The sequence below is a fragment of the Corticium candelabrum genome, chromosome 19, assembly GCF_963422355.1.
Source record: "Corticium candelabrum chromosome 19, ooCorCand1.1, whole genome shotgun sequence".
In the NCBI taxonomy this organism is placed as follows: domain Eukaryota; kingdom Metazoa; phylum Porifera; class Homoscleromorpha; order Homosclerophorida; family Plakinidae; genus Corticium; species Corticium candelabrum.
The window spans coordinates 596,617-611,572 of record NC_085103.1 but is presented as its reverse complement, the minus strand read 5'-3'; the positions used below and the strand labels follow the sequence as shown (position 1 = coordinate 611,572).

Here is a 14,956-nt window from a genome sequence, read left to right as displayed (position 1 = left end):
TCTACGCTTATTCATATAACATCAAATCAGGGAGCTCAGAGTAAGATTTAAACAGTTAAACCTGTGGGATACACTACACTAGCCTAGATCATCCGGTGGATAAAATATTTTACGGTATTTAATTAATTAACCGAAATATTATAGAATATTTTAATTAACTGGGGATGAAATATACGGTGTATATTTTGTGCTGTGACACAAAATTGCACCCATGTACTTTGTTGGGACCCGTTTGTTGTCGTTGTCAACTGTCAACCGTACGAGGGCGGTGGAAAACTGTCCTCGAGTCCTGATCCCTACCGTTTACGTAATTACAGACTCTAGAGCTCCGTGTATGATGCCCTAGCTCCAGCCATCGCCTGATCAGCTCCACCGCCCTTGCATACCGGACGTCGACAATACTTCCTATTGGGTCGTTGACGTCGATGTCCGTCACTACAGGTCCCTGAATTAGCGAGGGGAATCCCATTGCTATGTTGTAGGCGTTGCCCCATTGTTCTCTTTGGCAGGTTGCGATGACACGCATCCTTTTTGTCGCCTGGGCTGTCATTCTGTTGGCACCTCACAGCGCTAGAGTGCAGGCAAGAGGAACGACTGGTATAAAATCTTTCAGTCTAGCTATGTATCGATTAGTTGTATCTTGTTTGTAGAGAATACGATCAGTCATGCGATTTTATTGTCTAACCTAGAGACTTACGCTAAGTTACATCTAGACGGTTTCATACGGTTGAATGGTTGCAGATTTGAATAAAGATCACGACGTTTGATGCTTGCTCTAGGTCAATCGACCTCGTTCAATTTCCGATTTTCTCGTGATCGGTTGCCGTTTTCACTCTAAACGGGTTCTTTAATTGATTAAAACTTCTCAGTGCATGCACTAAGATGCCTTCTAGGAATACATAAATACTACATCAGCGACATGATATTCACGTGTCTTGCAAGCAGAGTCCACTCTCAGTCTACAAATTTGCATTTTGACCTCGGGCGATGGGACTTCGCTAAAGTAACAGTTGCATAACCACAAAGTCAGAGAACTTGTACGTCTCAACGAATAGGAGTTATAAACCCAGCCGTATTTGTTTCTTAATTAGTATTTTGTAATTTTTGATTAATTATTTTTAAATTATTGATTAGCTGATTTTAAGTAATTAATTAATTAAATAAATATTTAACTAGTTAATTAATAGAAATGAGATGATTGATTAATTAATAAAAGTTAGGGTTAGGGTTAGGGTCTCACAGCAGAGTTTATCTACAAAGTTTATATACTGCATGTGTGTCATCAGAAAATTGCACGTTGTTTTCACTGATGATTAGCTCTGATGATTAGCTCTGATGACTAACTCTGTTGATTAACATCATTTACTACTGGCGATGTGCGCATTTGTAGGTCTTGCAAGAAGTGACGCTGCAAAGGGTAGTAAAGAGGCAGCCATTACTATCACATCTAACGGTGTGCTCGTGAACGATGGCAGAGTGGTCGAAGGCTCTACGATGATCATCAGTTGCGCTGTGGTTGATCACATACAGGGTCTACAATATCGCCTGACACTTTTATTTTACAACGAGGTTTACAAGGGATGGGAAGATATATATATTATGGATGTTATTGGCAATTCATCATACATTCATTACGTTATTACTAATGTCACAGTGGATCAAATAGGTAAATACCGTTGTCAACCAATTACATTGGACAAGAATCGCCTTTTGAAAGCTGATGTTACATCGCTTAGGCTGGGTAATTTGATGCTAAATTTAGGTATTTGTAAATCTATTGGTTGAATATTGTATTTCTTTCTTTATAGTATCCCCAAGGCTTATTGAACGTAATGCAACGGCAGTGGAAGGGCATCGTGCCGTTCTTCGTTGTGATGGCACAAACTTTACCTCTATTACTTGGAGTTCTCCTGGACGTGATGTATACAAAGACACGTCAATTCGTTTCAAGGGAAAGAAACATAAAGAGATGATCATTGCCAAGGTTTCTCGTGACTATGCTGGCACGTACGAGTGCAGGGCAGTTACTGACGAAATAGTGACAAACATTGTCGCCTATCCTCAACTGGTTGTCTACTGTAAGTACTGCTAAACGTATATCTAACTTTGTAAATAAACTGAAGTGACTATCTAAAATTGATTATTTATTTGCTGTATGCATGGGTTCAGACGAACAGATATACTTAACGGACGCAACAGTATACTATACAAAGTGGGGTTAGGCGCATACGCGTTTGCGCGTGCGTCGGAATCTTCTAGTGGTTTAAAGTACAGACCCAAGTTTGTACTAGACTACTCTCGACGGTAGTCTAACTGAGACGGGAGGACGACAAAGTATAGGAAACGAGAAAGAGTGTGATTCGCAAACAGCCGGGAGGAATTGGCTTCATGGCTGCAATGTATAGGCATTTTGTCGTCACAGTTATAGCGTTTTTGTCTCTAAAGAAACAGACCCGTTTGCTTGTGGACGAATGGCTGTTTTATTTCCTAGCTATAAAAGGTAAAAACGAAACAAACAACCAATACGGACGAGTACACGAACGAAAAACTAGACGTCGAGAGCGATGGAGAAGAGTAAGAAGCAAACATTCTATTGACCACTGGGAACAACCTTTGTCAATGTAATAGAAGACTAGATTCAGTGTATTGACGCAGCAAGGCAATCTAGAAAACCGGGTGCCATGTATCTAGCAAACAGGCATGCATTTTGCAGACAATCTATGCCTAGAAAATAGGCATGCAGTGGTCTGAAAACTAGAGAGTTCAACTTTACATATTTTCGGTATGAAATTTACTTCTCTTGTACAGTTTACGTTTATAGATTATTAGTTATTGTAAAAATTTGACGAACAAGCAATCAAGAGCTTCCAGACAACTGAAAGTATATTGACTAACAAATTGACTGAGCACTCGACTAACCTCTTTATATAACGTCTGTAGTAAATGTGATTTCTGGTTAGATCCACCAGCTATATTGCAACACCCTGTCGACAAAGAAGTTGTTGTTGGTGACTCGGTACAATTTCGATGCCTTGCGACAGGTCATCCCACTCCTATCATTACATGGAAACGAAACAGTACTCCACTAGATGTGGTAATAAATGGGACAAGGTTTGCTAAGTACTACCAGTCAAACACGGGACACAACTTTATGCTGGAAATAAAAGCCGTACAATCCGGAGAAGATTCCGGCTGCTACAGCTGTCAAGTCAAAAATGCATATGGAAGCGTAGAATCAAAAAACGCCCATTTGTCAATTACAGGTGTGCGTGCGTGAGCGCGCGCGCGCGCGTGTGTGTTTGTGTATTTGTGTGTGTGTGTGTGTGTGTGTGTGTGTGTGTGTGTGTGTGTGTGTTTGTGTGTGTGTGTGTGTGTGTGTGTGTGTGTGTGTGTGTGTGTGTGTGTGTGTGTGTGTGTGTGTGTGTGTGTGTGTGTGTGTGTGTGTGTGGTTGTCTGTCTGTTTGTTCGTCCGTCCGTCTGTCTGCCTGTCTTTCTGTGACTGCATGTCTACATTTAACCTTGACTATTTAGGGATGCAGTCGTAATTCCGTAAAGCGAATCCTATTTAGGTTTTTTGTGTATTGTGTGTTCTTTTAGATTGGTCTACTTCTGTCAAGATAACGGTGTTGGCTGTCTACAATAACTACACCGAAATATTTGTTGACTTGGTTTGTCTTCGTCAAGAACGCAAAAGCAGCAAGCATGTCACTACTTATACCGCATGTTGTAGGAGGTGGAAAGACACATCTGTGGAATCCTGTACATCTAGGGTTAGTAGCCTTAGAGCTAGGGTTCCGTGTACTTTTATAAATAGGCGCAAGCACATTTCTACATCGCCACTTCACTTGAGAGTTTGGATAGTCGCTACCAACCATTGGGGGTCCTCAGTGTTAGACATTGAGAAACTGACGGTGACTGTCTCAAAAGTGGATTTGCAGTTTTCTCGAAATCCTCTTCCATTCTCTTCGTTTTCATTGCTGTCTCCAGGTAACTTTTATGTTGCCTAATAGGTGAGTGTTGAAGAAACTATATGTAACATCGATATTCTGCTTCTCTGTGCAGCTACTGAACGTCCTGCCGTCACACCCAGGATGGCTTGCCCCAACACATCCAATAATGGTTAGCCTTGCAATAATTGCGCATAAATTTGCACTAAATTGCTGTCCTATTAATTGACTTTTCGATTTATCTCGGTTTTGATGTCAGATTTGTTGAATGTGTTCTCAAGGACAATATCTGACTTAAATATACAGTTGCCACGTCGTCCTACAAAGGTTGTTGAGGCAAGTGGAAAACCTATCTCGTCTACAAACTCGCCTGGCCTACTGTTGACGGACGATCTTATATCTCTGTCATCTAAAGATGACAACGTCGTGACCATTAAACCTACTTCGTATGGTCTATCTTCAAATGTGCCCAAAACTATTGCAGTTACAATGTCGAATAGCAATGAGGGACGAGATCAATTTGTGACTGGTAATGCTACTGAAGTAATCCTTGAAGAGGTTGTCAACCAACGTTCAGACGATCATAACATAACGATTCATCTCATAATTTCCGTCGCCGCTATAACAGTCGTGGTAGTAGTCGTGGTTTTGGGAGTTTATATTTACAAGATACGAGGGCACAAACGCAATCCGACGACAACATATGGAATGCTAACAACTCAAAGTACATTTGCTGTAGACTTTATGATAACATCTTTACAAAGATTTTATTAATTAAATGTTTGTAGCAAATGATACTGATGTACTCGAAAAGGTACGGACGCTACAGACCCAGACACAAGATGAAATGGGTAGAATAAAAAACGTGGTAACTCTAGCAGTTATGTTTTGTGCTAATTTACATGCAACGTATTCTTGTCGTACTCAAGGTGGTTAGTACTATTCATGCAATTGATACTGATGTACTCGAAATGTTACGGACGCTACAGACCCGGACACAAGATGAAATGGGTAGATCAAATTACGTGGTAACTCTAGCAGTTATGTTTTGTGCTAATTTACATGCAACGTATTCTTGTTGTACTCAAGGTGGAAAGTACTATTCATTCATTTGAAGGAAGTCTCCATGTGATTAATATTGATCCCGAAGGAGGCGAATATCAAGCAGGAAGTACTGCAATCTTTGTTCATAGGGGAGCATGTCAGACATCTCAGCAAATAACTGTTCAATCAGTATTTAAAGACGAGCCGATTAACGCACTAGACGTAGATAATAAAGAGCTTTTTCGCTTCAGTGGAGATCTTGTGCTTGAACCTCATGAGCTAGGGTTCCGAATGCCGATAGAACTTCGATTTCCTTTTACAGCAGTGCGCCAGGGATGGATAATGTTGTTGTTTAGAGAAGAACCAGGAAAGGGGTGGAAGACTGCACTTGCTTTCGATGGTGACACTGGTCAAGTAGAACAGGACAGTCATTGTGATTATGACGTCGATACGGCCACTCTAAAGCTGAGACATTTTTGTAAATATCGTTGGTGTGGCTACCGGAAAGAGAATTGTTCCAGTTCAAAGAAGGCCGTAAGATGTCTGTTGTTTGTCAGGATGAACTCTTCAGGAAGGAGCTGCGATTTTGTTCTTCACTTCTGCGATAATTGTGATGACGTAATTAAAGTAAATATGCATGACTGTCATTTTACGTCTTATTTCTGTGGCTTTAGTATTAAACTTTCTTTCTGTAGAATGTTATAGCGATGGAAACAAGTTTCAAACGTCCTAAGTTTTATTATGCAGATGGCCATAAAATTTTTATATCTCCAGAAGGCAATCTAAGCATTAAAATGACGTCCGGTTACTTCAAAGTGGATGACATTCCGGAGGTTTCCAACTAAACTGCAACCTTAGTACAGCAGCTATAGCGGAAATTGTTTTGTCTAGGAAACGATTTCTCTCAGTGATTTGTGGCCTGAGCAATACTGTGGAACACTAGAGAAAGTTTCTTTTTCTGCAACTTTAGTAAAACCGTTAGCTGAAATGGAAGAAGACCTTACACTGTTCGTTAACGTTACAGTCGCAGACAAAGTAGTAAAGCTGAAAGCAATCATTGAGCGTCTAAAGCAGGTGAGAGTCGACGTTCTCAACAACATATCATTAGAAAGATAATGTTTACGAGATTAATCACATTAGTAGAGCTAGACAGTGTGTATTTAATAGTTTGTGTCGTGACAATAAAATATTTGACTTTAGCCTTCAGACACTGATACATTATCGACTTCTCCTGCTCACAGCTTGAACTCACGTAAGTGACCAATCGTTAGCACAAACATTGTAGATTTGATGCAATTACTTGGTGAATTGTGCAGTACAGAGCGACCTCTCGAGTGGACTGGGCTCGTTGGCATCATGTCAAGTAAATTCTATGCATTGGTCGCTTGGTCGAAATTCGTTCCTCGAGACATGGTTTGTTGCAGGACAATGTTCATGAAAGGTCTTCCCCTTCGAGTAGAAAATCCAGTCAAATGTTCCGATTTCAAACGCTTGCTTCTTTAGGTACGACATGCTTCTTAATTGCTGCATGCTATCTTCTTTAACTTGGCTGCCATGCGCGTGCGTGCGTGCGTGCGTGCATGCGTGCTGGTGCAGCGTGACAATTCTACAACGTATTTTCTAAATCTTTGTAGATGCTTGCACGACCAGCAGTTCATCATTGACTTCCATCTGTTGTTACTATAGGTTCCAATGAAGACATGACTGAAACAAACAGCGCAAAAATATTTGAGAAGTTGTCTGAAACCTTGGGTAATGACTGGAAATGTCTTGCTCGACGTTTGAGTCTGACCGAGGCTGAAATTGAAAACATCGAGGCAGATCATAAAGGGCAGAGAGAACAAGGCTACCAAACGCTCATAAGATGGACCAGAACAAAGGAAGCTACAAGGACAACTCTCTTCGATGCGTTAATTGCTGTTGGAGCGATTTTCGATCGTAGCGGGATTTAAGAACAAGTAATGCATACATTTTACGTAGTCTTTTTTCACATGCACTTACGGTATGGTTATGCATAATATAGTCTCCGTTGCATACTAGAACAATTGCGATGAAACTATGGCTCCGTTTTAATTATGCAAGGTAAATTGTTGGCAAATGCAATAACAACAAACGGTTGATACCGGCAGTGGCGTTGTTATGAAACGATGGCATGCGTGCATGTCTTTATTAAAAACTGAAAAATGCCTAACGGCACAGGTGTCACGGTGTTTTGGTACACGTCTAGAGGCTACCATATCACCGGTGATGTGATATGTGATTCCCACCCCCGTTACCAAAACTCCTCAGCATAGCTTACCGTCACTATAAAATAGTACACTCTGTTAAAGTAATCTTTTGCTACAGCCACAAATTAAAGCGTCAACAACAGACACTAAGTGCCTGTATGTTCTCCGTCAACTCTGTCAGCACATCCCAAATATTTTTAGCATCATTTCGAGTGAAACGCTGGAATCCATGTAGCCATAACAACTATCATAATTATTTCTAGTTTTTGGCGTCTCAGTTTCAACATGAATTTCTAAAAAACCTACTTAACTTATCTCCCATTTTAGTTATGCGGACACGTGACAAGACCACGCCTATTTTTGTTAGGGAAGCAACTGCCTCATTGCCTTACGCCATTGTCTAAGGAGAAAGGATTGCTGACGTTCTTTTTCTAAATGGATCCTGGGATCTGACAGTACGTACTGTACTGACGAAAACTGTACTTACTTTGCAGTTAGCTGCAGTCTCGTGTATCTTTCGGAATATTTGCCGCTACATTTTCACATGCTTTTGTACATTCATTGTACTTGTACATCCATTGTACTTGTATATTCATTGTACTTGTCCATCCATTGTATACTTGTTAGAAACTTGGGCAGAATGCTGGCTTTTCGCGAAATTTTATTTGACGTTTTCTTCATGTTAATCGACACACCACAATTGTTTCGCTATAGTCCAAAATTCATGTGACGGTTAGTAAGTTGAAATCACTAAAAAATTAGCTTTGGTGTTATGTAAATTTGAAGGTTGTGAACGTTTGAATTGATCGATTAAGAAATAATGTGACGCTAATCAAATTTACTGTAACGATGATCAAATTTGATTTGAAATCACACCAGCATTATGTGACGATAACAAGAATAAGGTCACCATAACGTGAACATGATGAGACTACAAACAGAAGTTTGAATTGACATAGAGAGACCTTGATGTTACTACTCGTGAATTTGCCTAAAAATAGTGTAGTTCGTTAACGTTTCACGCGTCGAAATAGCGCGTAATTCACAATTATCGTACTTTCTTTATGTCACCGACCTATACTTTGCTGTACATTGTAAATCCACAATGTAGCCACTTGCTCTGCTACACTACTAGAACTGTAGAGCACGTAGGGCGTGGCGGAGTCTGCGCAGTAGTTAACGACAACGTGAAGGGCTGGTTTGTATAGTGCAAGAATCAGAGTTACTACATTGGCGACGAGGCGTATTCACGTGTGCAGAGCAGAGCCATGACGACGACAATGACGAGTGGGAACATTACGTCGAAAGGTTGGCGTTCTACTTCGCGGCAAACAAGATTGAGGAGGCGACCCAGCAGAGAGCAGTGCTGCTGAGCATATGTGGGGCAAAAACATACAAGTTGATCAGGAGTCTGTTGGAGACAGAAAAGCCAAACGCAGTCGAGCGATAGTCGACAAGGTGAAAGACCATTTCCACCGAAAAAAGTCGAGTACTCTGAGGCAGTTCCGATTTTACAGCATGAACAGGCGAGACGGTGAGTCGATTCAAGCGTTCGCAGCAGACTTGAGACGACTGTCACAGGATTGCGAGCTTGGAGAGACCCTCTCCGATATGCTACGAGACAGGTTGGTGTGTGGTGTTACTCTCCCTCGTATCCAGAATCGTCTGCTACAAAAGAATTTCAAGTTCGACTTGACATGAAGAAGATAGCGCGCTATGGAAACAGCAGAAAGGAATTCCGAGGAAATCTGGGGACCTAGCCTGACTGCATCGTGGCAGAAATCGGATGACGTGGTTCACCGAACGCAAGGAGAGGTAGTAGAAAACGTTAAACTAAAATGATTTGTTGCAAGGGAGCTCACTTGGTGAGGTCACGCATACAAGGCGATGGTGGAGGCGGAGCTGAAGAGAGAAGCTACGAGAAGAGGGTGCATGTACGATAGAGCCGGTAACATCCTCGGAATGGGCAGCACCCATTGTACCGGTAATGAAACAGAATGGTACAGTTCGAATTTGCGGTGACTCCAGACTGTTGATCAATCCGTTAAGCGTGATATGTACCCATTGCCACGAATAGAGAACATATTTTCCAGCTTGTCAGGAGACAAAAATTCACGAAATTGGAGCTGAGTCAGGCGTACCAGCGGGTAGCCTTAGATAACCAATCCAAGGAATAAGTCGTGATCAATATGCAGGTGGGGTTACTTAGGAATGACAGACTACCGTTTGGAGTATCAGCCGCGCACTCGGACAACATCCTGATTCATTTTGACTCCAAATTGGAGCTGTCGCTGGCGCGTGACGCATCCCCTTATGGGGTCGGTGCAGTCTTATCTCACCGATTTTTGGACGGGTTTGAAAACCTATTGCTTTTGCGTCGCAAAATTTGGCACCAGCCGAGGTCGGCTACGCGCAAATAGACAAGGAGGCGCTAGCCATTGCTTTTGGAATTTGAAAGTTTTACCGTACCTCTGCGCGAGGGAGTTTCTGATCTACATGGACTACAAACCACTGGTCACGCTATTGGGTAAAAAGAAGGGTGTACCGGTCATGGCATCAGGATGAATGCAACGTTGGGCCTTGATGTTGGCCTGGTATCGCTACACCCTTGTCTACCGTAAGGGAGTAACCAATGCGAACACGGATGCCTTGAGTCGTTTACCAACAGGAACATGCGCAGCTTCTACGTATGACCCGTGTGATGCGGTATTGTCTGTGCACATACTGGAAGTCACAGCAGCTGAGCCGGTCACGACCTTACAGATTCGCCGTTGGACGGAAAAAGATCCCATTCTATCGAAAGTGTTGAACCATGTTCTTAGTGGCTGGCCGCAGGAGCTGGATGATCCAGCGTTGCGGACGTACTGTAATCGACGCAACGAGTTGAGCGTGTTAGAAGGCTGCATGTTATGGGGAACTCGAGTAGTGGTGCCACCCCAGGCAAGAAAACAAGTTTTAAAAAGAACTACACATAGCACATCGAGGGAGCTCCCTAATAAGAAGCTTAGCCAGAAGCTACCTATGGTGTCTCAACTTAGACCAGACGTTGGAGCGGGTCGCTAAATTGTGTGACATGTCCCATGCTCACAGAAAGGCACCACCGGAAGCGCCGTTGCACCCCTGGGTAAACCCAGAATGGCCATGGGCTCGGTTACATATGGACTCGCTGGCCCCTTTAGGGGCAGATGGTTTCTCATCCTGGTTGATGCGTTTTCCAAATGGTTGGAAGTTCATCCAATGAATGCAGCAACAGCGCATGCTACCGTCAAAATATTGCAAAGCATGTTTGCGACAAATGGTTTACCTAGCTTGATGGTCGCCGAAAAAACGGGTTGGTATTCATGAGCGAAGAATTTGCAAAGCTTATGAAGAGAAACGGGATCACAGACGCGACATCCGCTCTGTACCACCCCTCCTCGAACGACTTGGCGGAACGAGCAGTTCAGACATTAAAAGAAGCAATGGAGAAAATGGAAAATGAGTATGGCTCACTCGAGGGCAAGGTACTGACACCACATGCGACAACAGGAGAAACTCTCGCATTTCTCTTGATGGGGAGGAGACCGCGCAGTCGGTTCGATCTCTTACATCCCAATTTGTTTCAGAAAACCATACAGAAACAACAAAAAACAACAACAACAACAGAAACACGACCATTACAAGATGTACAAGGATAGGATATTTGAAGAAGGACAGCACGTCTATATACGTAATTTTAGCAGAGGTCCAAGATGGCTGCTGGGTGCAATACTGGAGAAGACTGGACCTGTTTCCAAATGGAACAGTAGTCAGGCGGCATCAAGACCAGACTCGCTCTAGATTAGCAGGAAAGAAGGTCAGCTGCAGGATGCTACCGCATTACCAGCTTTCGTTCAGTCAAGCCATAAAGAATGAGATGACGGAACGGAGATAGCAAGTGGAAGAGCATTGCCTAAGGAGACCCCGCCAAGTAGGGATGAGCAATCACTCAGGGAGGAAACCGAAAGCACAGTGACACCGCCAGTGTCGCCGGTCTTACGGAGATCAACACGGATCTCTAAACCACCGATAGACTGTAGATTTTTAGTAAGTCAAGTAAGGACGTTGTTCAGTAGAGGGACTTCTAATGTTAGCAAGGAAGGGATGTAGTGGAGCACGTGAGGTGTGGCGGAGTCTGCGCAGTAGGTAGCGACAACGTGGAGCGCGGGTTTGTATAGTGCAAGAATCAGAGTTACTACAGAAACCGTTCATGATTAAATCTATATCCAGTGAAACGTTCCGTTGTCACCAACAGCAGCAATACAAGGAGCGTTAGAAAAACTGAAATACAGAGTCTTTGAATTTCAGAGCTCATTAATAATAATGCTGTTCCACAGTACACACACCTCTACTCATGCAAATGCAACTGATTTCTATATCTTAATAAGAAAAAATTGCTTGTTTGCCTTCTTTGCACACTCTAATTGTAATACCGTCGGTGCTACGAGCAAAAAGTTTTAGCTAAAATATTCCCTTGCTTCTGAGGTACTTTGCTCGAGCTAAGACATCATTAGAATAGTCGTGATTAGTTGTTCCAATGTCAATGGTACTTGCCGCCGACACACTATAGTTGTTGATGCCGACGTCGTAAGCAGCTATTCCTCCCTTGATTTGCATTGGTTTTTCCCAGTAGGGGCGCTTGGTTTCGACGTATATTATTGCAGACCTCAACTCTTCTGCAGCTTGATCAAAGTATGCCAGACCATTAGGCCCTTCTGATGTGTCAACATAGTAACGCCTTGTATCCAACTGCATGTATCCATACTTTGTCGAAAATGAATTGCCGTATCCCCTAGAATTAAGTCGTAAACCTGCTCCAGACTCTCGACTAGCAATGGCGGCCAGAATAGCTGGATCGATTCCCGTCAATCTACCCGCCGCTACGATGTTACACTTCACTTCCTTCAGACGCGTAATGTCCCATGATACGTCTCGTTCAGATTTTGCAACCCCTCCAAACCTTGCTCCTGTCGCCGAAGCATACTCCCATCCATCGGTTAGAGAGTAAACTAAAACGATTCGTCATTACTTACAGTCAATTAATATACAGTTACTAAGATTGCTACTACTTTTAGCGCCAAAGCTCGGATGCCACGTGTTCTGTAACCCACGAAGATCATTGCTGCAGCTGACAAATAGAAGGAGATTGATCAAGACGACGGCCAATTGAAGCATGATGATAATGATGATGAATGATATAGAGTGCTCTCGATGCATCGACTTATATACACGCGTTTTGGCCAGCCCACCTTATTATCTACGATTCACAACTGTATCGTTTGTTGGCTGGAGAATGTTGAGCAATCTGGTACTATCAAATAATCACATGATCGAAATAGAAAGTATTATCGTTAGATAAACACGATCCATGCATGCTGGAGTCGTTGTTGCTCAACCTTTCAAAGTCAAGATGACGTAGACAGGTGACCTAAATTTTCCCCACCGTTGCATCTTCAAAGATACGTCCTTTCTACTCAATCTGTTTTATGTACTTCTTTACATATCACATCTACGCTTTGGGCACATGTGTACAATGCCGTCTCTACAAAAGAAATTGGATGAAGTAGTCCCAATTTTTTAGCTAGATAATCAATGCTCGTTGATATTTGCATGTGGTAACAATACGTAGAAAATTGAAACAACTATTCTCTCGATATCCATTAGTCAATATGTCAAAGAAAAACTGTAATGTCTTAGCAATTTCATCATTATTGAATCTGCATTTGATATATTATTTTAAAACTACACGAAAGCGGCCACAGTTGTCGTTCAAAGAGATATCACTTTTCCTATCGTTAATCAAATTCATAAATCAGCAGCTGCAATTTTCTCAGTAAAGAACGCCGATGACGAAAATCATTAGATACATTTTCCATTGGAGAAACTTTTTATTAATTTGAATTTGGCTTGTGGGAATTCATACCAGCTCTTTCTGTTCATGAAATGCTATTCAACGAAAGTGTATCGTTTAAGCACCTTGAACCGTACACGTATACAGTTGATGTAATAGTGACATGAGTACGTCATCGGTTTACTCCAAAGTTTCCCGTAAGTTTTATTGTTCTGTCCATTTTCTAACCATTAGTTCATACATTAATTAATTCCAATTTCGACATTCTTATCTTCGCTACTCAGTGGACAATGAAAACGCAATGAAAACGCAATGAAAACACACTAAACAGATCGTCGGTTATTATATATATATCTAATATATAAAGCTCAAATTGTCTGTGTGTGTGTGTGTGTGTGTGTGTGTGTGTGTGTGTGTGTGTGTGTGTGTGTGTGTGTGTTCGCGTTTGTCGGCCACGTCTTTTGTCCGTTCGCAACTGAAGTTGGCACGCACACTCGGCACGCACACGCGAAGGTTTGCGTAAAAGAATTTAAAAAATTTATGCACCGGGTTCCCTCTCGAGGGGTCGACCCCCGCGTAAAATTTCTCGATGACGCAAACGCTGCACATCCCAGTTCATTCAAACGCACGCCCACACCAGTCCTGTGTAGACCGTATGCATCGTCGTCCTTCGCAAAGCTTCGAGCAATCGAATATCTCTTGCCGACGAAACTTACTCTTCTATCGCTTTCGTTTCTCTCCAAATTCTGATTGCATTTCCACCGAATCCAACCTACACGTTTTCTGCATCGTGTAGGGTACAACACCGACCGTTACGTGACCAACAACCGATTCAACAAACTCGCCACGCTACCGCGCATGCGCTCATTATCACAAGAGCGAATGCCGCCAATTGTCTGCGTTGCAATGACGCACAAATGATTAGAAACATGCGTATACTCTGGTGTTGCTATGTCAACAACAACAAAACTGTTTAGATGAAAGGGACCACTACAGTGCTAAACCCTAGGCGACGATGTGACTCCTTTCCAGTACCAGTCAGGATTTAGAGTAGTAAGAGACGCACATACCGCTTGTGGCAACCCGATTTAGGCGGCTTAATAGGATCTGGGTATGCAAGGCAGGGTGCCATTCGGATTAGCGAGGTTCTTTATGCACCAACTTGAAGCATGCACAAATTAACACCACGTGAACGTCACTTTTAGAAACAACAGTTGTTTATACAGATGGTCAGACACTCTTATCATCAAACGGTAAATCTGTTCACATCACCCATGCGTAATAACGCTGGTTTATACAAATGTCTAAGAAAGGACAGGCAGTCTAGATCTTATCATCTAACGGTAAATCACTTCAGTACGGGGCTTTGCCGCAGGTTCATTTACTCTCTGTTCGCTATGACTTTGATGATCAGTAATCAAAATTGGAACGTCGTGTGTGAGTCCGCCTAGACTGGCGGACAACCTCCAATAATCCTATGTCGAGATTACACGCGTACACGAGCGATAACAGTGAACGCACGCTACACATTCCAAAGTTGTTTACATGGTCGTTTCCGTCGAATCAGTCGTCGCGTCGGTCGCTACTTCTGGTGAGACTACTATAACCTTTGCTACGCCTAGGGTTAATATTAGACATATCTTGGCTTGTGGTGTCTAGTGACGTCCACATGGTCTTGTATCTTATGACGTATTTGCATCCTTGTACACATACTACGCTAGTAAGCTAACAGCCGAGGGTTTAGCACTATATTGTTTCTTTATTAAAATGTTACTGACAAGTTTATATTAAATCGATTCATTTCTGATGCCGTCGCAGCGCCTGCTTGTTGAAAATCTGGTTATATAGTCGTTTGAACAGCGTTCATT

The 14,956-nt window shown here is 42.4% G+C and overlaps 2 protein-coding genes across 2 annotated transcripts; one reads left to right on the top strand and one right to left on the bottom strand.

The window, feature by feature from the left end:
• The first annotated feature begins 496 nt into the window (after positions 1–496).
• On the top strand, positions 497–7,119 carry LOC134194938 (uncharacterized). Its single transcript, XM_062663926.1, has 16 exons — positions 497–597; positions 1,391–1,741; positions 1,809–2,078; positions 2,961–3,263; positions 3,598–3,987; positions 4,063–4,119; positions 4,207–4,671; positions 4,736–4,815; positions 4,877–4,975; positions 5,037–5,618; positions 5,687–5,824; positions 5,883–6,065; positions 6,192–6,243; positions 6,308–6,354; positions 6,416–6,494; positions 6,678–7,119. Exons 1-16 carry the CDS (start codon positions 516–518, stop codon positions 6,941–6,943), a joined length of 3,444 nt encoding a protein of 1,147 aa, XP_062519910.1. The 5' UTR covers positions 497–515; the 3' UTR covers positions 6,944–7,119.
• Positions 7,120–11,539: 4,420 nt separating this feature from the next.
• On the bottom strand, positions 11,540–13,166 carry LOC134194995 (lysozyme g-like). Its single transcript, XM_062663983.1, has 2 exons — positions 12,307–13,166; positions 11,540–12,246 (listed from the first exon to the last, which is right to left on the bottom strand). The coding sequence occupies exons 1-2, from the start codon at positions 12,452–12,454 to the stop codon at positions 11,699–11,701; spliced, it is 696 nt and encodes a 231-aa protein (XP_062519967.1). The 5' UTR covers positions 12,455–13,166; the 3' UTR covers positions 11,540–11,698.
• Between the last annotated feature and the right edge of the window lie 1,790 nt (positions 13,167–14,956).

What these genes read in the sequence shown, in the direction of transcription:
- LOC134194938 (XM_062663926.1), top strand. Translation starts at nt 516, where the DNA reads ATGACACGCATCCTTTTTGTCGCCTGGGCTGTCATTCTGTTGGCACCT. An exon ending in GCAGGCAAGAGGAACGACTG is followed by an intron (nt 598 to 1,390) that starts GTATAAAATCTT and finishes GCGCATTTGTAG; the next exon opens with GTCTTGCAAGAAGTGACGCT. An exon ending in TGCTCACAGCTTGAACTCAC is followed by an intron (nt 6,244 to 6,307) that starts GTAAGTGACCAA and finishes TGAATTGTGCAG; the next exon opens with TACAGAGCGACCTCTCGAGT.
- LOC134194995 (XM_062663983.1), bottom strand. Translation starts at nt 12,454, where the DNA reads ATGCATCGAGAGCACTCTATATCATTCATCATCATTATCATCATGCTT. An exon ending in TCCGAGCTTTGGCGCTAAAA is followed by an intron (nt 12,247 to 12,306) that starts GTAGTAGCAATC and finishes GAATCGTTTTAG; the next exon opens with TTTACTCTCTAACCGATGGA.